A 25,753-nucleotide genomic window follows, 5' to 3' on the forward strand; every position below is an offset into this window, starting at 1 on the left:
AATTGCACTCAGAGGTGTGAATTTTAAAGGATGTTTATATGTGTCCACCTGTGCATTACTTCTGAAAGGGTGGCTTAGATAAGCTTGCTTTCTAATGCAAACTGAACAGAATTTCTCCTCTATTCCCACTCAGCGACAGAGCGCACTACATGCAGAAGGGACTGAGGTGCAATCCCTGATATCTCTGGCTTAGGCTGGAGAAGGGCTCTCTCCCAGGATAAAAAAGAAAGTTAAAGACCCCTGGATGATTAAGTCCAGTCAAAGGTGACTATGGGATGCGCCACTCATCTCACTTTCAGGCCAAGGGAGCCGGCGCTCGTCCACAGACAGCTTTCCAGGTCATGTGGCTAGCAGGACTAAACTGCTTCTGGTGCAACGAAAACCAGAGCGCACGGAAACACTGTTTACCTTCCCGCTGGAGTGGTACCTATTTATCTACTTGTACTTTGACGTGCTTTCGAACTGCTAGGTTGGCAGGAGCTGGGACTGAGCAACGGGAGCTCACCCCGTCGTGGGGATTCGAACTGCCGACCTTCTGAACAGCAATCCCAAGGCTCTGTGGTTTAGACCACAGCACCTCCCAGGATAGCTGCTGCCAATCAGTGCAAAGGTAGCTTTTTTAAATACTACACAACAAATCTGCAAAAGAGCTGAGAAGGGAGACTGGCCAGTTCCACTGGGCCATTTAATTGAAAAGCCTTCTTTAAAACCAACATTCAATCAGGGCTTTTAAAGAAAATTAACAAGGTGTGTGACGAAAGGAATAAATTTTCTCAGCCCAGATGGCTCTACTAAATCATTTATGCCGCCAAACCTGCCTCCTTTTTGCCAGCTTTGTTTGGCACCAGGCCTCATCAAAGAGGCTGTCAGCTGAATCAGGATGAACCCCCTTTTGATGGGACTTGGCTGCAAATGTCTTCCTCTTTAGGCTAATTTCCCCCCTCCCCACTGGTTCATCCCCTGAGGGATTGTTTCTTAAGTTGTAGGAGCCAAAAGGAATCTGTTTCGGATGGCAGCTTCCTTCATCTTGGCAGGAAGGGATGCAAGAGGTAAGGTAGATATGGTCCACGAAGAGGCTTTGGAGGAACTGAAAAGGGGGATAGGTGCTGTGAGCAAGCCTGAAATCCTCCCTCCAATTACAAATTGGATGAAGAGCAAAACAAACAAACAAAGCAAGCACACTCAGGGCCCTCCAGCAGCATTTCTTCCTGCTGTGCCTGAGTCATGCTGGGGAGAGCAATTTAGCCCTGAGCTCAGAGAGCAAGAGAGAAGGAAGGAAGGAAGGGAGGGAGGGAGGGAGGGAGGGAGGGAGGGAGGCTATATGGATATGGATGAATGGACAGGTGGGCCATGCACAGGGGTGTGTTTGGTCTTTTAAATTTCAGTGGTGCCCTGTGTGAGACCAAAATCCAGCTCCCTCCACTTCTGGCCTTGCATTCTGTGTGATGCTCTGCCGTGTCCTCCTTTGCTCAGCGCCCAGTGTGGGGGCAACTGGTTGTGCTGCCCTAAATCCACCTCTGGATACTTTTGGCTGGCCACTGTGGGAACACGATGCTGGCCTGGAATGACCATTGGCCTGATCCAGCAGGCTCCCTATCTCTCCTTATGTCCTTCCCCAAGGCAGAAAACTTTCAAGCAACACTTGGCTAGTACCTGCGGGTGTCCTTGGTTGGTGACTTGCGGGACCTCAAAAGCCTCTGCTGGAGGATCTGGGAAGGTGATGTCCTTCTCTGGGACCGGGTGATCATAAAGCGGCCGGGCCTTCATCTCTTTCCTTCAGAGGGAGGAAGGGAGGGGGAGAATGGAATTATAGGGGTTGTTTGCAGCTACACCTTCAGAAATGTATTGTCAGGTGTCTAGGAATGACAACACAACTCTAGGCCCATTTCCTCAGAAGCAAGGATGGGAAAGTCTGTCCATTGCAAATTCTCTTCCTCCTTCCATCTTAAATTCACTTCTCCACATTTCCACATCAATTTGCTTTTTAAAAATAGTCTTCATAAAAATTCACCAGCATTTCAGTGCTAATTTCTCCTAACACACAACTTTTTGGATGCACATCTAATATGCACATTTGGCAAAGTAATTTCCCCCAATACAACGAATTTTTGTGTGCTATAGTCACGATACGTCCATTCATATGAACACATTATCTCTGTATATGCATTTTTGCCAACACTACTAAGCTGGAGAACTGCACTGCAATATTTGGGAGAGCGTGACTTCTGACGAATGGCTGCATTTTGGTTTGTTTTTCATTTCTGGACAGCTGCAGTTCAGAAAGTTCAAGTTAGCTAGTTGCCTACATCTCTTTCACTCACCGAGGATGTTTGATAGGATCTGCACTAAGGCAGAATCTATGTCCTCTTGTGCAAAGATGCTTAGGATTATGATTAAGACATGTATAGAACTGCCCCGTCCCATCCTGTCCCCCTTCATGTGCCTTTAGCTGGAATTCCTGCATTGCAGGGGATTGGGCTAAATCAGGGGTCGGCATTTTTTTTCAGCAGGGGGCCGGTCCACTGTCCCTCAGACCTTGTGGGGGCAAGACTATATTTTTTGGGGGGGAATGAATGAGGGATGATGAGCGGTGTGTGAAAGGGCTCTGGAGAGGGGCTGCTTAAAATGGCGGCCGCTCAAGCTGCTGCTGGCACCAACAAAGCCCAGCCTCCTTCCTTCTCTAGGCAGGGCAGGGAGAAGCCAGGAGGAGGGAGGGAGGGAGGAGGTGCCACTGTGGTGTGTGAGGGAGAGGGGAGAATGGTACAGCCTGAACGATCAGAATCAGATCCACGTAGCGATTCCCGGACTGTCCGTGGGCTGGATCCAGAAGGCAATTGGGCCGGATTCAGCCTTAGTTTGCCGACCCATGGGCTAGATGACCATTTGGGTACCTTCCAACTTTACAGTGCTTTGATTCTATTCTTAGCAGCCTGTTGTGATTTCTCCCCACTTACATGTAAGCTTTGACGTTGTTCACTATCCGGCCAACGGCTAAGACAGTGCCATCAGGTTGTTCCAGAGGCTCATTGATCCCCTTGAGGAATACCTGAAATCAGAGAGAACGATGATTACCAAAGACCTGGTTCTGCTCTTAACACATGTTCACAATCATCAACCCTTCCCCTCACTTCTGCCCTAAATGTTACTTCTTAGGATCTTTGACTTCTCATAACTTCTTATTTCTTCCATTTCTTATGTATTCCCTTCTTACATCTCATCTCATCTCATCTGTAAGCTCCGTATGCAGCCACTGGTTTCTTTAGATGCCTCCCACTTTTCTTTCTTGTTAGAATTGTCTGCCTTGTGCCTTCAATATTTCACCTTTAAGAAACTCGCATCCATCTTGTACTCCCATCTTTTGAGTATTTCTAGCTATGGAATCTCACCCAGCAGTTCCTTAAGCTTTTTGAAACCAGCCTTTTTCAAGTCTAGAGTGCATGTCCAACCACACTCAGCTTTCCCTTGCCTCTGGGTCATGAAACCCAAGAGGGCCTGATCATCATTTCCTCCCAAGGTTTACAGTACTTCCACTTTATTAATCAGTTCTTCCCTGTAGGTGAGGACCAGGTCCAAGATAGACAATCCCCTTGTTGCTTCTTCCATCTTTTGGAAAAATGAAATTGTCAGTGAGGCAAGGGAGAAATTTGTTGGACCTTATATTTTTGGCAGAGTTTAACAGATATCGGGGCAGTTGAAGTTTCCTTTAACTACTATATCTCTCCTTTTTGAATGTTTGGCAATCTGCTCCAGGAAGGCATCACCCAAGTCTTCAGTCTGGCTTGGCGGTCTATAGCTGACACCACTGTAAGGTCCTTGTTGCTTCCCTCTCCTACAATTTTTACCCATATGCCCTCAATCTGTTTTCCATGGTATTCCATGCTCCAGGTCATGAATTTCATCACAAGTGTACATATTCTTTATGTATAATGCTGCTACTCCCTACCTGCTTGGTCTATTCCTTTTGAACAGGTTATACCCTTCAATTTCTACATTCCAATCATTAGTCTCATCCCACCAGTTTCAGTAGTGCCTATTAGGGTCATATTAGCCACTTTGCATCAAGAGTTCAAATTCATCTTGCTTGTTTCCCATACTCTGAGTATTAGTATAGAGACAACTGAAACCATGAGTCATTCCCTTCCTTCTTGCAGTTTCCTGCCCTTTATCAGGTTTCTGGGGCACCTCCTCAGTTTCCTATGCACCAATCAAGCTACTATCACCAGTACCAGTATTATCCCCTGTCATCTGTAATATTGTCTCCCTCCCCGTTAAGCTCTCCTGATCAGGTGGCATCCTCCAAATATTGTTGGGCTTCAGCTCCCATCAGCCCCAGCCATCATGGCCAACTGCAACTAACGGAGGAGCAGAATCGGGGGGTGGGGGTGGGATTCGTGCTTTGAGCCCCTCCATGTTATGCTCAGGTTGTATATATTTGCAAATAAAACAATCTATCCTAAAGACACTACAGTCTCCACCGACCTTCCTTCCAAGGAGACAAAACCTAGAGTGAGTGCTGGAACCCCTGGAAATTCTCACTGCTCAGAGACTGGGGTGCTATGTAACAATATTAAGGGTTTTTTTTAATATAAAAAGGTACCTTAAAAGGGGGGAGGAACCACAATCATTCCTGATGGAGGAGAGTTTCCTCCTATTCCTTCACTTTCTCATTTCCACCAATACAACAAAATTAATGAAGACAGGATCTCTAGCAAGCAGGGATAGAAACTGGGAGAGGAAAGGAGGTAGGAAGGGAAAGGATTCATCCATTCCAGACCCTTGATCATCTCAGTCACTGTCCTCTGCACATATTCCAGCAAGTCAACACCTTTCTTAATTAATTAGTTTCCATTCATTTAAAGTCACCACATGCTGTGTGAAAATTCCCCACCTTTCTATGTTCTGAAATTGTCGCCAATCTATTTGGTCAGTAGAAATAGGATTGCAGCTGCAGGCACTTTCAGGGCATATGACCCTAAAGGTCTTGGCACTGGCCTGGTGCCACTCACCTCCTCAGAGGTCCCAAAGATCGCCAATTCCACCTCGCCCACCATTTTGGATTTGCCAGCCTGAGCCTTACCTCCAAGCCTGTGTAATTCATTCCAGGGTAGCGGGGGATGAGACTGCCTTTACGGATTATGGTGACATGCAGCTTGGTCCCCGCTGGGTCCTTCTTCCTAGGCTGTTCGGGAAAGAACGAAATGCTTAAGGTGAAATGGGAATGGAGAGAGCGCAAGCAAATGGGGCAGCAAACCAAGAGTTTCTCAACAGTCCAGATTACTCTGCGTTGACCCTGAGCAGCCATAACAGCAGGCACTGATAATTAAAGCCCATTGTCCTCTGGAGTGCCCTGTCTAGAAAGATCAATGTCATCAATCTTTCCCCTTTGGCATTTAAACATTTCGCAGCCCAGGAAGACCTGCCACCAGCCTCTGTGGGAAAAGTAAATAATGTTTGGATCAGCAGAGAAAAGAGGCGAGGGCTGAGAACACGTTATACATTTAAAACACACTGTTTCGGAAGACACAAGATTTACCCACCCGGGAAGAATGGCAGATGAAGGTGATGGACTATATGGAACTGGCGGAAATGACTGGCAGAATCCGAGACCAAGGAGAAGAGTTGGTGGAAGAAGATTGGAAGAAATTTAAAGTTTATCTACAGAAACATTGTAAAATTAAGGAATGTTAGAAGGATGTTGGAATGAAGTAATGTGGTTTTAGCAGAAATGATATAAAGGATTAAGTAAAAATGGATTGTTAATTGGTGAAAGAACAGAATGCAATATTATAGTATATTAAGATAAATCATTAGGATAAAAATAAAGATGGAAAGGATTTGCTGAAATATCTAATTGAATTAGAATACAAAAAAGGGAGGTGTGAGGAGGTCAAGGAAATAAGCAAAGGAAAGAAAGTTATGTAAAGGATTGTTTTGTTTTGTTTTTAATTATCTGCATTTTTTTCGTGTTTTTTTTCCTTTGTTCTCGTATTGTTCTGTATTTTTTTTTTGTTTTTTTCTGTTTAAATATGTTCTTTATTTTTTCTTTTTGTAACCTTTAAAATCTCAATAAAAATCTATTGGAAAAATAAAATAAAACACACTGTTTCCCCCAAAGGGTCCTGGGAACTGTAGCCTGCCTCTCACAGAGCTATGATTCCCAGTGCCACTACAATTCCTAGCACCAACACTGAACTGAGGGCTGTGAGGGGCTGCCCTTTCTTCCCAAACCTATAAGCAGACTTGCCACAAAATGGTGACCCCCTACAGATTTCTTCAATGTGAGTAAAGCAGCCATGCTTGGGCTGCCAGCAGCTTTGGATGACCATTTGGGATCATGAATAAATCAGCCGGAGAAACACAAAGAACCGCATGGAAAGCTAATCTTGGGGCCACTGGAGTCTGCAAATGGACTTTGGAGCAATCACACCACAAGACAGCTAATCATTATTACCTCATCAATACAAGCACTCTCCTTAAAAATCACGGCTCAAATGAGGGGAAATGGCGTTTGGAATAAAGGTCAGGTTTTTAATGCAGAGAGGGAGGAAATTAACAGGCGTTACATTCTGCGCTGCGTGAAAAATGCAGAATTCCTCTCCCCCATACCCGCCCAGGATGCAGCGGCTCCTTCTGAGGCAGAGGAAGACAAGCCCATCTTACCCAGAGCTGATGTTTTAGGTTTGTCCCCCTCCTCCTCCCTACAAGGACAGCAATTGAGTCTGGGGGAGAGGAAGAAGCTGACAGCCACTGCTATCCCCTGGACCAGATGTACAGTAAGTAGGCAGCAGGCAGGTGGGGGCTGGCTGAGGGCAGATGGGCAAGGCAGGGCCCCATCCTCCCCAATCGAGCAGTTCCAAAGGTCCCAGGTTCAGGGGTGCTGTGAGGGAAGGACTTTGGGGCCCATATGGATTTTCTTCTGGAAGCACATAAAGTGGGAAAGAGTCCTAAACTTGCACTATATTCTACTACGGTTCCAGAAGGGGCTTCACTGTGTTCCGTTCCAGTTGTCTCACCTAAAAGAGGATACTGCATTACAGAGTTGGGAGAGGTTCAGGACAGTTCCAAGAAAGAGCTTCTTCCCAGAGAACAAACACAGAACTCCCTCCCAGAGGAGGCAGCAAGGGCAACCAACCTAGATGGCTTTAAAAGAGGATTAGACAAGTTCATGGAGGATAAAGCTATTGTTGGCTGCTGGCCAACATGGCTCTGCTCTGCCTTCCACAGAAGGAGGCGGCAACACTTCTGAGCGCCAGTTGATGGAAGCCCCAGGAGCGAAGAGGGCTGCTCTTGTGACTGGGTCCTGCTTGCTAGATTCTCGTAGTGGGCATGTGGCTGGCCCCTGTGAGAAGAGGATGCTGGACTCAATGGGCCCTTGGCCTGAACCAGCAGGCTGATATGATGTTCTTATGCTTAGTTAGGGGAAAGTCATGAAAACAGAATATGATACGATACAATACAATACGATACGATACGGTAATCTTTATTGTCATTGTCCCATACAGAACAACAAAATTGAAAAAATATACATCAGACATTCAAAAACCAACAATACAATATACTCCCACAGAGACTACCTTACACTACATTTAAAACCGAAATCACATTTGGATAGAAACTGTTTCTCAGGTGGCTAGTCCCAGTCTTTATAACCCTATACCTTCTTCCAGAAGGGGATGTGGGTGGCGCTGTGGGTTAAACCACAGATCCTAGGACTTGCCGATCAGAAGGTCGGCGGTTCAAATCCCCGCGACGGGGTGAGCTCCTGTTGCTTGGTCCCTGCTCCTGCCAACCTAGCAGTTCGAAAGCACGTCAAAGTGCAAGTAAATAAATAGGTACCACCCCACGGGAAGGTAAACAGCGTTTTCGGGTGCTGCTCTGGTTCGCCAGAAGCGGCTTAGTCATGCTGGCCACATGACCTGGAAGCTGTACGCCGGCTCCCTCAGCCAATAAAGCGAGATGAGCGCCACAACCCCAGAGTCAGCCACAACTGGACCTAATAGTCAGGGGTCCCTTTACCTTTACCTTCTTCCAGAAGGCATAAGCTGAAAGAGATTGTTTCCAGGGTGCACACTATCCTGCACTATCTCTGCAGCTTTCTTGTGACACCTGGAAGCATAGATTTGATCCAAGGTAGGAAGAGTGCACCCAATTATTCTGTCCGCAGTCTTTACAACCCTGGACAGCATTGTTTTTCCCCTGACTGTAAACTGCCATGTGAATGCAGCCGGGCTCAGACCAGCTTGATCTATGTTGACTGGAAATGGCTCTCCAGGGTTTCAGACAAGAGGTCTCACTCCATCCTGCCTGGAGATGTCAGAGCTCAAACCCAGGCAAAGCAGATGATGGCCCTTCCCCTCTCTTAAAGGGACCCCTGGGCTCTGGCTTACCACATTTACTAAAGCACATGCTTCTGACTTCTCAGGCTTTGAAAACCTGAAACATTTTCCCATCACGGATTATTGCCTTTGCATAAAGATTTCCTGGGCCTGACCCCAGTGAACTTCAACGAAACGCTTTTTTTGTGAGTGAGGCTGCTGCAGAATGTAGTGTGTAAGCCTGGAATTAGGAGGTTGCCAAAGGTCCGTATAGTTAAAGCTATGGTTTTCCCAGTAGTGATGTATGGAAGTGAGAGCTGGACCATAAAGAAGGCTGGTCGCCAAAGAATGGATGCTTTTGAATTCTGGTGCTGGAGGAGACTCTTGCGAGTCCCATGGACTGCAAGAAGATCAAACCTCTCCATTCTGAAGGAAATCAGTCCTGAGTGCTCACTAGAAGGACAGATCCTGAAGCTGAGACTCCAATACTTTGGCCACCTCATGAGAAGAGAAGACTCCCTGGGAAAGACCCTGATGTTGGGAAAGATGGAGGGCACAAGGAGAAGGGGACAACAGAGGACGAGATGGTTAGACAATGTTCTCGAAGCTACAAGCATGAGTTTGACCAAACTGCAGGAGGCAGTGGAAGACAGGAGTGCCTGGCGTGCTCTGGTCCACGAAGAGTCGGGCATGACTAAACAACTAAACAACAACAACAACAGGAGGTTGGATCCCACCATGTGGGGAAAGTAAAGATGCCTCCTCTGGAGGTGAGAAGAAGACTGTCTCGGAAGACAGATGGTGCATTCGAAATAGTCCTCTGTGTCAGAAAAATTCCCAACAAATGGGAGCACAGCAAATCAAGGAAGAGGCTAGGTGAGAACTCCCTGCAGCAACATCTTCTCTTCTCCATGCAGTAGAATGAGAGCTCATCCACACGTCCCTTATCCACAGTGGTGTGTGGATCCACAAGCAAAGGTGGGTGGAGCAACATACGCTAATATTCTCACACAGCCCTCCCTGTTCTCCATCTGTGCAAGCAAGAGGCACTATCAGAGCTTGAGGCCAGGCAAAAATATTCAAGGAGGGTGCAAAGCAGAGCAAGTGAGAGGCTGGAAACTTGGAGAGAGCCCTGAGGGCCAGACAGACATGCGTAAAGGTAAAGGTAAAGGACCCCTGACAGTTAAGTCCAGTCGCGAACGGTTTTTCCGGGTCATGTGGCCAGCATGACTAAGCCACTTCTGGCGAAACCAGAACAGCGCATGGAAATGCCATTTACCTTTCCGCCGGAGTGGTACCTATTTATCTACTTGCACTTTGACATGCTTTCAAACTGCTAGGTTGGCAGGAGCTGGGACCGAGCAACAGGAGCTTACCCCGTCGTGGGGATTCGAACCGCCGACCTTCTGATCAGCAAGCCCAAGGCTCTGTGGTTTAACCCACAGTGCCACCCACGTCCCAGTTCTCCCCTCTCTACAGTAAAGCGCTTGTTTATTCATGACAATCCATCTTTGAAGATGGATAGCAACCTATCAGGGCACATACAGGCCAGGCCTTTAGATTGCTTGCATAGATCATCCAAGCCTGGGGTAGGGACCTTCTCCAGCCCAAGAGCCACATTCCTGTCTGGGCAACTGTCTGAGAGCCACAGGCCAGCCATGGATGAGGCCACAGGCAGAAGTGGGCACCGCAACTCATGCCACATTTAACTTGGCCTGGCAGGCAACTGTGTGCACACACTCCCACTCCCCTCTCTAACCTCCATCCAAAAAAGAAGAGGCATTAGCAGACATATTCTAAAAAACGCTCAGGGAGGGGTGTGTGTGTGTGTGCAAAGCACAGTAATTGAGCTTTGGCCTGGGGAGAGCTCCAAGGGTCAGAGAGAGGGGCCTGAAGGGTCACATTTGGCCCCCAGGACCTGAGGCTCTGCACCCCAGTCTGCCTCCCCCAACCATCAAAGCATGTGGGCAGCTTCCCAGAGGAGGAGGCAGCACTCTGAACAGAGGTGGGGAACCTGCAGCCTTCCAGACATGGCTTAACTCCAACTCCCATTGCCTCCAGTTGGCTTGGTTAATGGCCAGAGAGAATGGCCAGAGAGAGAGAGCAACCAAACATGTGAACAACCATCTATGTCTTCCACAGTGGTCCAGGCCTATGGTGATGGCACAACTTGCCCTTTCTGAACCTTAAGTTAGGTGTGGGCTGAGAAGCCAATGGTACATATGCCCAAGGTTGGACAGCCAGGCAGATAATGGGAGCAGATTGTGGGGTATGGCTTACCAGCACTAGGGCACAGTGGTAGTGGTGAAAGGGTTGCAGGTACTTCACAGGAAGGCTGTATTTGGCCAAGATCTCTTTGGTGTCTTTGTCGGCCACGATCAGGGAAATGCCTGGAAAAGAAAGAAAAGGAGGCAGACTCATTAGCACATGTCATTAAAATCCCTCAGGGCCAATGTGCACCAAGCAGGAGGGGATTTTCAATTATTTTTATCAGAACAGTGAAGCAGAACACTGCACTGCATTGCTTTTGCATCTCACCTTCTCTCCAAAGAGCACATGGTTCTCCTCTTCCTCATTTGATCCCTACAACAACCCTGTGAGGTAGGTTAGGCTGGGAGAGGCAGTGACTGGCTCCCAAGGCCACGCATGAGCTTCATGACTGAGTGGGGATTTGAACCCAGGTCCTAACCAGACTCTTAACCATCACACTGCACTGACTCCTTATAGGTTGACTGTAGGAAAGGTAGGAGGACAATTTATGCCATATCCTCACCATGCATTTAAAACTAATGAACCCCTTGCCCCAGGACTTTATTAAAATTATCTGTGGGATGCAGCTCAGTGGTGGAGTCCTTCCTTTGCATGGAAAGGGCCCCTGCTTCCATCTCTGGAACCACCAAGGTAGGCTGTGAAGAGCCTCTCTCTGAAACCACGAAGCACTGCTGTCTTCCATAGAGGAAAATGCTGTCAGACAGGGCCCTGGCCTGCCATGGTACCCGCCAACTTCCTATGTTCCTATACCACCAGCATCCAAATTGAAAGCGCCCACATGGGATCTTCAACTTGATTAACTAATCTAATGTACATTCATAGCTTTTATCAAGGCTGATGAGTTTCTCAAGCAGATGAGGCAAAAATCAATGTTACCAATTAAGGGCAGTAGCTCACTTGAGCATTGCTCCTAATCAGATTTGGTATAGGAATCTCCTAATCACCATCACCATCATCTAATGTGAAGAATAGAGAAGGTTTTATTATTATAGAATCATAGAATCATAGAGTTGGAAGAGACCACAAGGGCCATCGAGTCCAACCCCCTGCCAAGCAGGAAACACCATCAGAGCACTCCTGACATATGGTTGTCAAGCCTCTGCTTAAAGACCTCCAAAGAAGGAGACTCCACCACACTCCTTGGCAGCAAATTCCACTGTCGAACAGCTCTTACTGTCAGGAAGTTCTTCCTAATGTTTAGGTGGAATCTTCTTTTTTGTAGTTTGGATCCATTGCTCCACGTCCGCTTCTCTGGAGCAGCAGAAAACAACCTTTCTCCCTCCTCTATGTGACATCCTTTTATATATTTGAACATGGCTATCATATCACCCCTTAACCTCCTCTTCTCCAGGCTAAACATGCCCAGCTCCCTTAGCCGTTCCTCATAAGGCATCGTTTCCAGGCCTTTGACCATTTTGGTTGCCCTCCTCTGGACACGTTCCAGTTTGTCAGTGTCCTTCTTGAACTGTGGTGCCCAGAACTGGACACAGTTCTAATTTCCATTGTTTTATAGTTCACAAAACCTGACCCTGCGAGGTTGGACGAGGCTATTCCACAAACTTCCTTGCAAAGAATGGGGGTAGATCTGCATCTTCAGCATCCAGAGATCCAACATATGCTATGAAAAAAAGCCTGGAAAGTTTTCCCAGGGAGGGGCAGTCACAGTCTCGTAGCCTAAACTACCTCACAGGGTTGTTGTGAGGATACAATGGTGAGGGAGTTGTGTATGCCACCTTGAGCTCCTTGGAGAAAAGATAGGATATAAATATTGTTACAAAAGTTGGGCACCATCCCCACTCACTGTCGAGCAGTAGCAAGATCCCAGGGTGGGGGGCTGGGATGCCAGGCACTCATATGGCATCCCATATGTTGCTCTGGAGAATTGAGATACAGTGAAGACTGCCATAGTTTTAAGGAATATGGTTTAGTCATCTTCTGTCTGCATGGAGGGAGTCCGGATCTTACAGCAGGGTCATTTCAAGAGGGACTTGTTCCGCACAGCAGTGCAGCCCTGTAGTCCAAGGTCTCTCTCCCAGCCTCCCTTCAGCCAGCCTGCCCAAGATGGATCCCAGTCTTTCTTCTCCCCTTTCTTCCTCCCAGCACACCTTGCTCTAAAGTCTCTTCCTGTCACTTCTAACCCACACCCCATGACTATGGAAACCTCTTTCTGCCCAGTCCCAAGATTCCTCTTAGATGGACCACCAACACCTTTTGTCAGGTCAATGCCTCTATCCCAGGTGAAGCCCTGGCTTGGAAAGGAAGCCGAGTCTGTATTTTTCCATTGGCCTCCAATCTGTCATGGGCCAGGAGTCAGCTTCACCTGCTGAGCAGCAGCCTGAAGGAGCCTGATCAGCCTTCTTGCTCCTGATAAGAACCAGCTGGCTCCAGCTTTCTTAAGCAGGGTCTCCAGCCTCAGTCAGTTGCTGGAAACAACATTCTTCGTTCCTGACCAGACCTTGCAGCTTCTTGCTTCTCGTGACCATGGACCCTCAGCTTTACCCACAGATCGTCTGACTATGTGAACTGAGATAGTCCTGACCTTAGGACTGGACTGGACCTTGTATGCAGACTCTGCCTCCAGGCAAGTAGCCCCTTGAGACTCAACTGGTTGGCTGGCTTTTCCCTCCACTGAGCTCTGCCATGGGTGACAGCACAGGACTATGACACAATCTTTCTTTCAGTGCTCCAAATAATCAAAATCCTACCTTTTATTAATTTCTAGGGTTTAGTGGGGGGGGGTCTCCCCTAATCTAAAATGAATGAATGGATGAATGTTGAACTTAGTGATCCCTGAGGCTTCTTGCACCCAGGATGCTGCTATGACAGCTTTTTCCTAGGCATCCAAGCAGTGCAAGGGAGAAATGGGGTGGGGGAGAGAGAACTGGCTGGTGCCCCCACTCCTATTCCTGTTTCACCACCAGGTGAAATTGGGAGAAGGGGGAGGTGGGAAGTTCTTCACCTGAAGGAGCGTCTCCACCTCCATCGTTCCGCCCAGACACTGAGGTCTAGCGCCGAGGGCCTTCTGGCGGTTCCCTCACTACGAGAAACCAAGTTACAGGGAACCAGGCAGAGGGCCTTCTCGGTAGTGGCACCCGCCCTGTGGAACACCCTCCCACCAGATGTCAAAGAGAAAAATAACTACCAAACTTTTAGAAGACATCTGAAGGCAGTCCTGTTTAGGGAAGCTTTTAATGTTTAATAGGTTATTTTTAGTGTTCTGTTGGAAGCTGCCCAGAGTGGTTGGGGAAACCCAGCCAGATGGGCGAGGTATAAATAAATTATTATTATTATTATTATTATTATTATTATTATTATTATTATTAGTCTAGGTGTTCAAAGTGATGAAGGACTAAGGTGTGAGGGTGGGCAATGGGAGGCAGTTCACTTAACTCTTTTCATGAGCACTCAACAAGGCTTGCTGGAAAATATGGCTTTGTGAATTGAGTGTGTGAATTGAGGCCAGTCATTTGTTTACACAACCCTGCTCTGATTTGCAACCCTCGCCTCCCACAAAATGTTGGCGTGAATTTCCCACATTTCTAAACTGAAATCAACAAGCTTTGAGCAAAAGGCTCATGTGATTAAAAATAGCCCTCTTCCACTGGCATGTTATTCTTTGCGTTGCTTGTGAAAATGCCCTAAAATCCTCAGGGGCACCCAGTTGTCACTGCTGCTGTCCTTGGTGCTGAACTGTAGTATATTGCTGTTTGGAGGTGCTGTAAATGTTGGTGCCTTGTTGCTTAAGATACACATGGCTCATCAGTACAGCAAAGTGTGGTCCTATTGCAATTAGATAGACTGACCCCACCATGAAACCTTATCTGTTTTCTCCTCCATCTACCCCACAATTCACACTTTTTGTTGTTGGGGGAAGGAGGGGAACCTTGATAATGTGCTAATCTTGCTCTGCTAAAGCAGAACATGAAATCCACAAACGGAGAAGGAACCTTCTAAAAAAAGGGCACAGAGAATAGAAATAATCAGTGCTGACCACCAAAAATAGAACCAACAGGAGAATAAGCAGGCTGTATTTTTCTTGAAGGGACCGTTTGACTTATTTGTTAAGTAGCTTCATTGTGTAGGAAATGGCCAGTAGTCCTCAGATGACCCAAACCCCCATAAAATAAGAGCATAAGAACCCAAGAAGAGCCTGCTGGATCAGGCCAGTGGACCACGTAGTCCAGCATCCTGTTTTCACAGTGGCTGAGCAGTTGCCTAAAGAGAAGCCAGTAAGCAGGACCCAGTCACAAGATTCCTCTCCCCTTCCAGCTTTTTCCAACATCTGGCATTCAGAAGCATTGCTGCCTCCAACTGTGGAGACAGAACAGAGCCAGCCTGGCTAGGAGCCATCGACAGACCTCTCCCCAGGAATGTGTCTAATCCTCTTTTAAAGCCATCCATAGGTGGCCAACCCTGACTCCTCTGGGAGCCAGTTCCATGGTTTAAGAAAAGTAATCTCTTTAATCTGTCCTGAATTTTCCAACATTCAGCCTCCTTGGCTGTCCATGAGTTCTAGAGTTAGGAGAGAGGGACAACTATTCTGTATCCACTTTCTCCGTGCTCTGGATTTTTTTAAAAAATAATTTTATAAACCTCTATCCTGTTGCCTCTTATTCTCCTTTTCTCTGAACTAAAAAGTCCCAAACTCTGCAACCTTTTTTTTCCACAGGGGAGTCATTCCACCCCCTTGGTTGCCCTATTCTGAAACTTCTCCAATTCTGCAGTATCCTTTTTAGGTGAGGCAACCAAAACTGTACACAGTAATCCAAAATCACAGGTTATCCCAATTTTTGTGTGGTTTTTTTTGGGGGGGGGGAGGGGCAAGAACAGGAAGTGAAATTTGGGGAGATTCTGATTTATTTATTTTTTAGGGAGGAAGAGGAGCTTGCTGCGTTGGGGCAGCAACCTCTTGTCTGTTTTAAATGACAATTTAGAAGTCACTGGCTCTGCTGTTGGTCTGAAGTCAGGATAAAGCTGTTGCTCTGGTGCCTCCCTCAATATGGTCTCCATGAGGCAAACATGTCTCATCCCCATCCCTCTTCATTATCTCTCGTACCTCAAGTCACTCTGCTCACAGGAGGCTTGACAAAGGAAGATTCCAGCTGCAGATCCTTCTTCAATAACAGCAGCTTGCTTTCGGTGTGACCCCATCAGTGAGGGGAGGGTGCGGGGGAATCACCAAAGCAACAGCACCTGAATAGACCTCTGATCAGCCGCTGATGATCTGCCAACAAACCTGCCCACCACACTCTCCCCCCTCTCTTTCACATCGCTCCCTCCTCTGCTCTTCTCATCTTGATGCACGGCAGACTCAAGCTGCTCCCTGACTTCAGCCACACTCCAGAAAATTGCGGGGACGTTGGCCGCCCACTATGGTTATTACACTTGTGTCAAAGGGCACGGGGCGGGGGATTATTGTGACTCTGCTGGGCCCCTTATCCACTCTTTCCCTTGGCCCAGGGACAGAGCCTCTCTGTACCGCAGAATAATTCCACTTCTGCTTTGCCAAGGTCGCCTTTGCAAAAGAATACAATGAATCCCACACAGCCTGCATTGCTGTAAAGGCCCAATCAAGCGAATGAGGCAGCCACCTCAGCCTACTGATTTCAGGCATCATAAAAGGTCACCCAATGGCTTTTAAATTCATCATAATTGCTGCTGCTTTTCCAGCTAGAGAGGGGGTGGGAGGTGCTTGTGGAATTTTCTGCATCAGGCGGCAAAAGTCACTTGACTAGCCTTGGATGCTGTGTGTCAGGGGTCACTAGTGCGCTCCCCAGGACCTCCCAGGGCACCTGCTGCAAATAGTCTACATAAATATCCTTGCCAAAATCCGCCATGCACAAGAGATGTTTGCTCTTCAAGCTCAGGTCTAGTTGGCAGAGGATCAGCCTCTCCTGTATTGAACACCCCGGCCCCATTTAAACACCCCTGGATGCCAAGATTGCACACTCATCATCCCATCCATTCTGGACAGAGAAGAGGGGCAAAATGCTTCTTTATATGAGTGAGCAGAGCATGCTCACACTGTTTCACAGCCTGCCCCCCTTTTCTGTGCTTTTAGATGCTGCAGGCATTCAGTGTAATGCTGTGTCCCTGTGGCAGATATGTTTTTGACTGGTGCCCAGGGCGCACTCTCAAGATTACAAATGTGCCAACTGGCCCCAAAAGATTGGTGGCTCCTGGGGTGGATGGGTGGGGTCACCATTTGCAGCTCTGCCTCAGAGAGCAAAATGCTTTCAAGTTGCCCTGAAAGAGAAACAAGCCTTTGGGGAGTTTGTTTGTTTTGAAATGGCTTGGTTTAGGGGAGGCATGGCCAAACTTGGCCCTCCAGATGTTTTGGGACTACAACTCCCATCATCCCTAGCTAACAGGACCAGTGGTCAGGGATGCTGGGAATTGTACAGTGGTACCTCGGGTTACAGATGCTTCAGGTTACAGACACTTCAGGTTACAGACTCTGCTAACCCAGAAATAGTACCTCAAGTTAAGAACTTAGCTTCAGGATGAGAACAGAAATCGCGCTCTGGCGGCCCGGCAGCAGCGGGAGGCCCCATTAGCTAAAGTGGTGCTTCAGGTTAAGAACAGTTTCAGGTTAAGAATGGACCTCCAGAATGAATTAAGTTCTTAACCTGAGGTACCACTGTAGTCCCAAAACATCTGGAGGGCCAAGTTTGGCCATGCCTGGTTTAGGGCTAAACTGAAATCTCTCTCTCTCTCTCTCTCTCTCTCTCTCTCTCTCTCTCTCTCTCTCTCTCTCACACACACACACACACACACACACACACACACACACACCCCTTCACCAGGGGCTTGCTATTTTCAGAGAAGAGGGTGAGCCACTGCTAGGATTTCCACATACACCTCAAGTACGTCATCCCCTTTGTTACAAATACTGTACTCTCTCTTGTTAGGAAGAAATTTCTGAGGGAAAAAGCAGGTGGGCTCTCCTTCCTTCGAGGTTTCTAAGTAGAGGCTGGATGGCCATCTGTCAGGGATTATTTAGCTGTGATTCCTGCATTGCAGGGGGTTGGACTAGATGGCCCTCAGGGTCCCTTCCAACTCTACAATTCTGTAGATTCTGTGGTTCTAAGTATAAACCTCTTGCTAAAACACTCACCAACAAGAGCAGGGTTCCAATAGTAGTGCTGTCCATATAAGCCCAGGTTACTCGCAAATCATCAGTCTAGGTCCAAAACGTGATCCACTGGCAAAGTCCAGCAACAGTCCGCAGCCAATAGTTCAGGCAAGTTGCACCATCTTGGACCAGAACGCCCAACAAGACTGATAGAACCATCTACAGTACTTCAATTAATGCACTCCTTCAGTTTGGTCATAGACTGACTGGTTACCTGGCTACATGATGGAGTCATCAAGTGCCCTTCATCACACAGTCAGTTCCAACCGACATTGTTTCGCCCTTTAAAAGCATCATCTGAATCAGTCCTCAGTCAATGGACTGAAGTGACTTACTTATGCCAGTGGACAGATGGAGACTGAGGCTGCAAGACAAAAAGTATGCACACAGCCAGCTTCTCCCCCCCCCCATGTATATATATGTATATATATATATATATGTGTGTGTGTGTGTGTGCGCACACACACACACACACACACACACATACATACACACCGGCTTGTGTAAATGAACGGCTCATCTGAATTTGATTTGCACCATTTAAGGGTCTGACCCTGAAAGAATACAGACTCTTGTCTCTCTCAATCGTTCCAGGCTAGGTTAGGTAGAGGAGTACATCAAGCGCTGCTTTATTTCACTTAAGCAACAGCTGTAATGGAATTAGGAGGAGTGGGTTGTCTGGCTGCCACTGGCTTTGTTTCGCCAGAGTCTGGCATTAATCTAATTGCGGGCGCTAATGCCATTAGCATTGCTGCAATTACCCACATAACATTGCTCAGCTTGGAACGATCAAGATAAAGTCACCAGGGCACATGGCCACTGCCTTGGAAAAATGTAAAAATTATCAACAATCATTTCCCCATCAGATAGATAATTGAGCTGGGAGATGACTGTCTCTGTCTTCCTCTCTGTGTGTGAGTGTGCGTAGGTGCGTGCAATTCTGTGTCAGCTGAAGGATTCAATACCCAAAAGATCTCCGCTTTCCTTTTTGAACAAGCAGGGCCCTAGCCCTATGCGACTCCAGTACTCATCATCCATAACCACTAGTCATGCTAGCTAGGGGCCAGCGGGAGTCTGGCAGTATCTGGAAGGTCACACTCTCCATTCCCACATGCTCATTTTTGTCAAACAAGCTCAGCAGGCTTTTAAGGCGCTACCTTTTCACCCATGCTTACAGCTGGAGTGCCTCTAGCACAATGCTCATGCCGCCATCTTTCTCCAGTGTGAAACAACAAGATTTGATGCCAGGGAAATCTCAGAAGCTGGTGTTAATAGGAAGTGGGGCCTGTAGAGGCTGAAGGTGAGGCTTCTGTGTTCAGTGCAATTCTTACTCTAGTGTCTACAGAGAATTGAGTTTGCATTCAACAACACACTTTGAATAGAAACTGCTTCCTTCTAAGAGTGAGTGCTTTTTGCACCTGTTAATTTGTTATGCTCTTGAGAAAGGAAGAAATGGGACACAGACACCATATTTTTTTCTGGAGAGATTGATTTCTGTCTGAACCTCTGCTTCGGTAATATTGACAATGTCATCGTACTGAATGACTTTTCTCAGAACCTATGGATACCCTTTTATTGTTCTCTGTTTTTATTTCAAAATTTGTAATAAGAGAGATTGCAAAAAAAAAGTGGAACCTTTTCTTTCTTTCCAAAGGCACTCAGAATCATAGAATTCACCCACTGCAATGCAGGCACCACAGCTGATTTGTGCCTGGTGATTGGGAAGTGCTGGGCAAGGGGCTTTGCAGACCCAGCCAATGTGTCGCGCCTGCAAAGCCCCTTTCAGCCCTGCCTTTGCCTGGCTTCATATACGTGGCTTGGCTGAAATGGCCTCATGGACCAAACTGGGGAGGCCTGAGGGGCTGAACAGCCTGTGGGCCAGAGGTCTGTTGCATCTGCTCTGGTGTGTGCTGCTAGGAGCAGCAGCGTGTGTTTTGGCATGCAATAGCTTTTCTGTTAGCCATGCACAGCCCTGTGTGGTAGAATATGCATCAACGTCCACATTGATAGAAGATAAATGATGAATCAGCAGTAAAAAGTGTGGGATGTGAAACACAAGATCAGTCAAGTACAACATTCCTAGAGTGAACATGTTTACACATGGGGAGGAATGTTTGTCCAGCCAGCAGGTAAACTTTCTGTTTTCTTCTGGGCTGGGACAGACTTCCTCTGCATGTGACTAGAGGTGGGCGTGGCCTCACCTGTGCAGGTAATGACAAAAGTACAGGGCAGGGCAGCCATCTCTCTCTTTTTGACTACATGCATCAAAGAAGCAACATCTGCTTAGCCAAAGATGCCCTCTTGGCTTCCAGCCAAGAGAGGACAAAGGGACTGTCTCCTTATGAGATAGTTTCCAGGTGCATGTTACTTTTCTACTCTAAGTCTGCCTTCTGGGATCTGATTGTGAACAGAATGATATGTGAGTAAACCTTTTTATACTTTTGTAGAAGACTGTGTCGTGTCTTATCTTTTATGAGGGAATATGGGGGAAATACCAGGACAGTTATTATAGAGGCTTTAGCGAGCCTGAGCAAACGCATCCGCTGCAAGTTTAAAAAGGGGGAATGTTACTCTGCTAAATTGTAGCAGAGGGCCTAATTGTAGCCTGGGCCTAAGCTACCACATTAGAGGGCCTCCCACCCCCAAGAGGAGAGCGCCTCGTGGCCCTTTCCTGCACTGCACACCTTCTTCTCCTGCCTTCTCCTTGTTCATTTCCACAGTCACTGTCTCCTCCCAGATCGGTCTGTGGGTTGGCTGGGCAGCCACGTGAGTCACGCCCTGGGCTGGCTGCTTGCTGTCTTCATCCGAGGTGGTTTTTCTGGGAGAAACAAAAGAGAAGGAGTCGTGACTTCAAAGCTGGGTTTGTTCACTTATTGCATTGACCACCTTTTTTCTCAAAGGAGCTTGATGTGGTGTGCCTGGATCTCCCCCGCCTCATTTAATCCCCACAGCAATCCTGTGAGGTAGGTGAGATTGAGAGAAGGCAGTGGTTGACTCAAGGTCACCCACTGAGCACTATTCAAAGCCTCATCTGCCAGGTCATAGTCCAAGACTCTACCCATTACACCACACTGGCCTCAACAACTGGGTGGCTGATGCTGAGCAAACCATCACAGATCCAGGCGGACTTCGGCTTTCAGAGAAAGAATGCTGCGCAGTGGCCCCAAGACTGCATTACAGATCAGTGTATTCCCAGGTTCAGACCTTCGCTCTGAGCTGTAGGCCTCCACCTGCAAAGTGCTCTGTTGTCAGGACTGAAAGCCTTTGGTTCACACATTTCAAGGCGTAAGACTAGCATTGACTACAACTTTATATGCTTTCCAACACCTTCCACTAGTCATAGCACAAATCTAGGTACCACACTGGATCTTATACAACCCATTGCAAACCGGCAACATAATCCTTTTAATCACAAATACCAGGCCACTAAATCTGGGAGGCCTTGGAACAGCAAACAGAGGCTCTTTTCTGACTCAGGACGCATAAGCCTTCTTAATGAAATCAGAACTGAAAGGGTGTTTGAAAGTCTGCTTTATTCGCTTCCTCCTGCCATGCACTCTCAGGAGGGGCTGGCTTGATAATCCATTTCGTTGCTACGTGACCAAACTGGCCAGCCTGGGAACTGGGACAGAGCAGGACAAGGTCTTAAAGGTCATATGCCAAGAGGGTCACCTCTCAACCATAGCTTCTTTCCAGCCATCCAGACAAATTCGCCCTCACCTTCGTAATGACTCCAACATACCCTCCCACATTTCTCTGATGAAAATAGGGACGGCCCAATCCATAATGATAATGTTACTATTTATACCCCACACATCTTACTGGGGTTGCCCCAGCTACTCTGAGCGGCTTCCAACATATATAAAAACATAATAAAACATTAAACATTTTTTAAAAAAACTTTCGCATACAGGATTGCCTTCAGATGGCTCAGGGGTCGGATAACTCCATACCCTCCAACGTTTCTCCAATGAAATTAGGGACATCCTAAGGAAAAGTGGGGCACTCCAGGATCAAATCAGAGACTTGGGCGGCTTCTCTAAATTAGGGACACCCCTGGAAAATAGGGACACTGGGAGGCTCTGCACCAAACTGGAAGGGGTAGCTAATGTCACAGAAGACAGAATCGAGATTCAATATGATCTTAACAGACTGGAGAACTGGGCCCAAAGTAAAGACATGAATTTCAATAGGGACAAATTTCAGGTTCTGCACTTATGCAGGAAAAGCCAGTTACACCAGTGTAAGATGGGGGACACCTGGCTTCCCAGTAGTACATGTGCAGAGGATCTAGAGTCAGTGTGATGCAGCAAAGGTTCGATGGCCATCTGTCATGGATTCTTTAGTTGAGATTCTTCCTTTGCAGGATGTTGGACTAGATGATTCCATGATTCTATGCCTATTGGCTTCCTCCTCTTAGTCTCAGTGTTGCCCCTTAGAGCTCAGCAAGGAGGGAGAGGAGGGGGACTAAACTGGGCTGAGTTTGCTCTGTCCATGTACTGTTGGCCTCCTTGCCTTGCTCCCTCGCACTCCCACTTGGTACCAGCCACCTCTGCTCATGGTTCAACTCTGGCTTCCCACAAACAGCTAAGTAGCAGGCGACTCTGGGGTTTCCAGGGAAACCAGATTGAAACTGGAGAGCAGCCACATTTTCAAGTGTCAAGGCTAAAGACTTGCCTGGTGCATGGAAGCTGCTCTAAACTTGAAGAAAAGGCCAAAGGAGAACGAGAGAAAGAGGAAATGTGACTTATTTAAGCTGTGTGTGTGTGTGTGTGTGTGTGTGTGTGTGTGTGAGAGAGAGAGAGAGAGAGAGAGAGAGAGAGAGATTTCTTAAAGGGAAAACTACCTTCTCACAAAAGCTACCTGCCATCCTGAACACAGTTACAAGTAGCAAGCCCAATTCAATATGACTGGGCTTCTTTCTGAAAAAAAACATGTAAAACTGGAAACAGGAAAACTGGCCGGAACACACACAAACATGAGAGAGAGAGAAAGAGAGAGAGAGAGAGAGAGAGAGAGAACATAGCAAAATGACCCCTCCCCAAGTAAGCTTCAAAGCATTTTACAAAAGCCATTTCTGCCACATTGTCGAAATGCACAAATAATTATAAATACACCTTAGTTAAAACCACCACCAAGAAAACAATCCTGTTCTATGACGTGGCATGTTCCTTCTCTATCTTAGAATGCCATCACTGCTAGTATGTACATAATGGGGAATCTATCACTCTGTCCCTTCTGGGAAACAGACATGTTTTACCTGCTTTCAGAGGCTTGCCGTGACCGCGTTTTAATTTTGGGCTTGTATTGATCCAGCTAATCAACACCATTATTTACACTTCCCTCTTGCCGCAGTGTTCCTTGGAAACAGCCATCATTACCAAGGTCTTTGCTATCTATTTATATGAGCGCCTATTATCACACACCAAAGAACTAATTCCCTGAACGAATGATGAAGAGGGGAAGAAGGTACTTGGGGAGAGAGAGGCGGGGAAGGGAGAGGAAGGGTTAAGAACCCCCATCAAGGAGCATTCACAGACGGCACCACAAGCAGGAACCAGAGTGCTAATTAGCAAGTTCTCAGCATTTATATAGTGTTCCATAATTATCCATTTATGCTGTTTATTCTGTGCAAAATCTAAGGCAATCTCTTTCTTCTTTTTTAAAAAGTAGCAAATACTGCCAGAGCAGATGAGAAATTATAAGAACATAGGAAGAGCCCTGCTGGATCAGGCCGATGGCCCAACTAGTTCGGCATCCTGTTGCGTGGCGAGTCCCATTCCCCTGCCCCCCCTGAAAATAAAGACACATGACACAATTATTAAGGTTAATGGGCTAAATAAGGCCACAACTTTATTGGTTACAGGTGATGAGCGGTATTGGCTTAGGCATTGGTCCTAACCGACTATATCTGGTTCAGCCTGTCCGCTTGAAGTCCGGGAAGGGTTAACCACCAGTAGGGGGAGTCCTGCTGATGCACATCAACTAGGAACTCCCTCGGGGTCACCGACAGGGGGCATGCCTTAGGCCCTCACTTCCCTAGGCTTCGGACAGGGCCACGCCCCCCAGAATTCCTTTATCGGACTACCCTTCAATATGCGGGGCAGGTGATGGCACTTCCTCCCCTCTTCCATCTACAAATCAATACCAATGCCTAACCACCAATACCAAGAAAGTTGTGACAATTTGCTTCGAGGTAGGCGAAAACCAAGTGGCTGGTGCCAATTTGCCAAGTGGAAAAAATTCCTACCAGGCCCCTCAACGGCGACCAACCGAGGTCTATAGCAAGGTCAAGGAACGAAAACCTTATAGGGCGGGAGGGTGGGAAAAACAGGAACAGCTGGCAGGCGGCAAAGAGGGAGATCCCCCGCGTCCTGGTTTAAATAGGGCAGGCCACGCCCCCAGAACCAGCCGATTGGCTGGCCAGGGGGTGATGCGACCAGGGATTCTCCTCTGCAGGGCGGAAGTGGCTTTCTCACAGTGGCCAGTGGGGTGCGCACCTGGGAATATATTGAACCTGCCCTGCATAGGGTCTGGCTCCGGTCCTGCCTCCTGAGCCCGAGAACCTGAGTCTAGGAACCAGGGAAGAATTGGTACAGTTCACTGTTTTAATGCCAGCGTACTTAATTTTCATTTCCCAAACCAACAGCTGAATTGAAATGCAGCCGATTGGTTGGACTCAAATTCATATGTTTTCTATCTGCTGATCAAATGAAGGCCTTGGCATTCTCACCCCCTTCTGAATCTCAAGCAAAGACCACAGTGGATGTAACCATTTCTTCTTCTTTTTTCAAAATTTTTTATTCATTTTATAACACAAATTAAAAACACAAACAGAAAAGACAAACAATACAAACAAATTCTTGTCATATCCTTATTTTTCTAAACATTGTTAAGTGGGCTTCCCAAAGTCCCACCTATCTGATTTTCATTTTACTTCATCTTTAGCAGTTTACATATATCATAATTTCTAACCATCTCCCCCCCCCACTTACTTTAACCATAAAAAACTACACATTTTATCACATAAAATACACTATCTTCTACTTCTAACCCTACCGCCTATATCCACTTCCAAAGCTATTCTAAGATTTAAATATTAACATATTTTTTTCAAATATTCCTTAAACTTCTTCCAGTCTTCTTCCACCGCCTCTTCTCTCTGGTCTCGGAGTCTCCCGGTCAGTTCGGCAAGTTCCATATAGTCTATCATCTTCATCTGCCATTCTTCGATAGCTGGTAAATCTTGTTTCTTCCAATTCTTCGCTAGCAATATTCTCGCAGCTGTTGTGGCATAAAGGTAACCATTTCTTGAAATACGGCACACACACACACACACACACACATACACACACAACCCCTTCAGAGTCAGAAGCTCTTTCTGAGCCCCTCCAGACAAAGCGAGAAGGACTCATCTGGCAGCCTTGGAACTGGGCTGCCTTCGACACCAGATGGATGAGTGGCTTTGCCCCTTGTCCCTGGGATGTTCCTCTGCATCTCCCCAGCTGTTGCTCTGGGCTACTCTGCCTTTAAAATCCCCCCCCCCCGCCAAGTTCCCCTCTCCTCCAAGCAATGAAAAATTAATGACCATTTCTTCACAAGCCATTTGATATCGCCCATCGCTGGGGAGGCCATCTTAATGGAGTCACAGTCCCCCACAACGTGTTAATGGGATGCCTACTTTAGGAGGGAAATGCTGCCCTGCAACCACCCTGGGCCCCCTCCTCCTCCTCCTCATTTTTTTTTCAACTGCTTTCGCCTCTTAAGTGTAGCTGCTGGCATTTCATCCAGTAATTGGTCCTCTCTTAGCTTAGGCGGATATCTGGGCCTCTTGGAAAATTGCATGCTGCCTGATCACATGACCCTTTTAATCTCGCTCCCCTCCCCTCCCACTCTCCATCCCCAAAAGATCTGGTTGGACCACCAAGGCATCAATAATGGATGAAAGGGTGCACTTTCCCCCCTCCGCTTTTCATGGCAAGGGGGGGGGCAGGTAGAGGCAGCTCAGCAAGCAGACAGACAGACAGAGCCC

General features: G+C 47.2%; 2 protein-coding genes across 3 annotated transcripts in view; both read right to left on the bottom strand.

Annotated features, from left to right (window-relative positions):
* Positions 1–25,753, bottom strand: part of CCDC33 (coiled-coil domain containing 33) — a 154,476-nt gene that overhangs the window by 82,134 nt on the left and 46,589 nt on the right. For both annotated transcript variants that reach the window (XM_081876254.1, XM_081876253.1), the window contains 5 exons: positions 20,406–20,539; positions 10,596–10,705; positions 5,078–5,179; positions 2,955–3,046; positions 1,654–1,774 (listed from right to left, as the gene is read on the bottom strand). In XM_081876254.1, the coding sequence (XP_081732380.1) occupies positions 1,654–1,774; positions 2,955–3,046; positions 5,078–5,179; positions 10,596–10,705; positions 20,406–20,539 (559 nt within the window). The remainder of the gene's footprint in view (positions 1–1,653; positions 1,775–2,954; positions 3,047–5,077; positions 5,180–10,595; positions 10,706–20,405; positions 20,540–25,753) is intronic.
* Positions 1–25,753, bottom strand: part of PML (PML nuclear body scaffold) — a 281,106-nt gene that overhangs the window by 52,862 nt on the left and 202,491 nt on the right. The window lies entirely within an intron of this gene.

Source organism: Podarcis erhardii, assembly GCF_964252035.2.
Source record: "Podarcis erhardii genome assembly, chromosome: 9".
NCBI classification, from domain to species: Eukaryota; Metazoa; Chordata; class Lepidosauria; order Squamata; family Lacertidae; genus Podarcis; species Podarcis erhardii.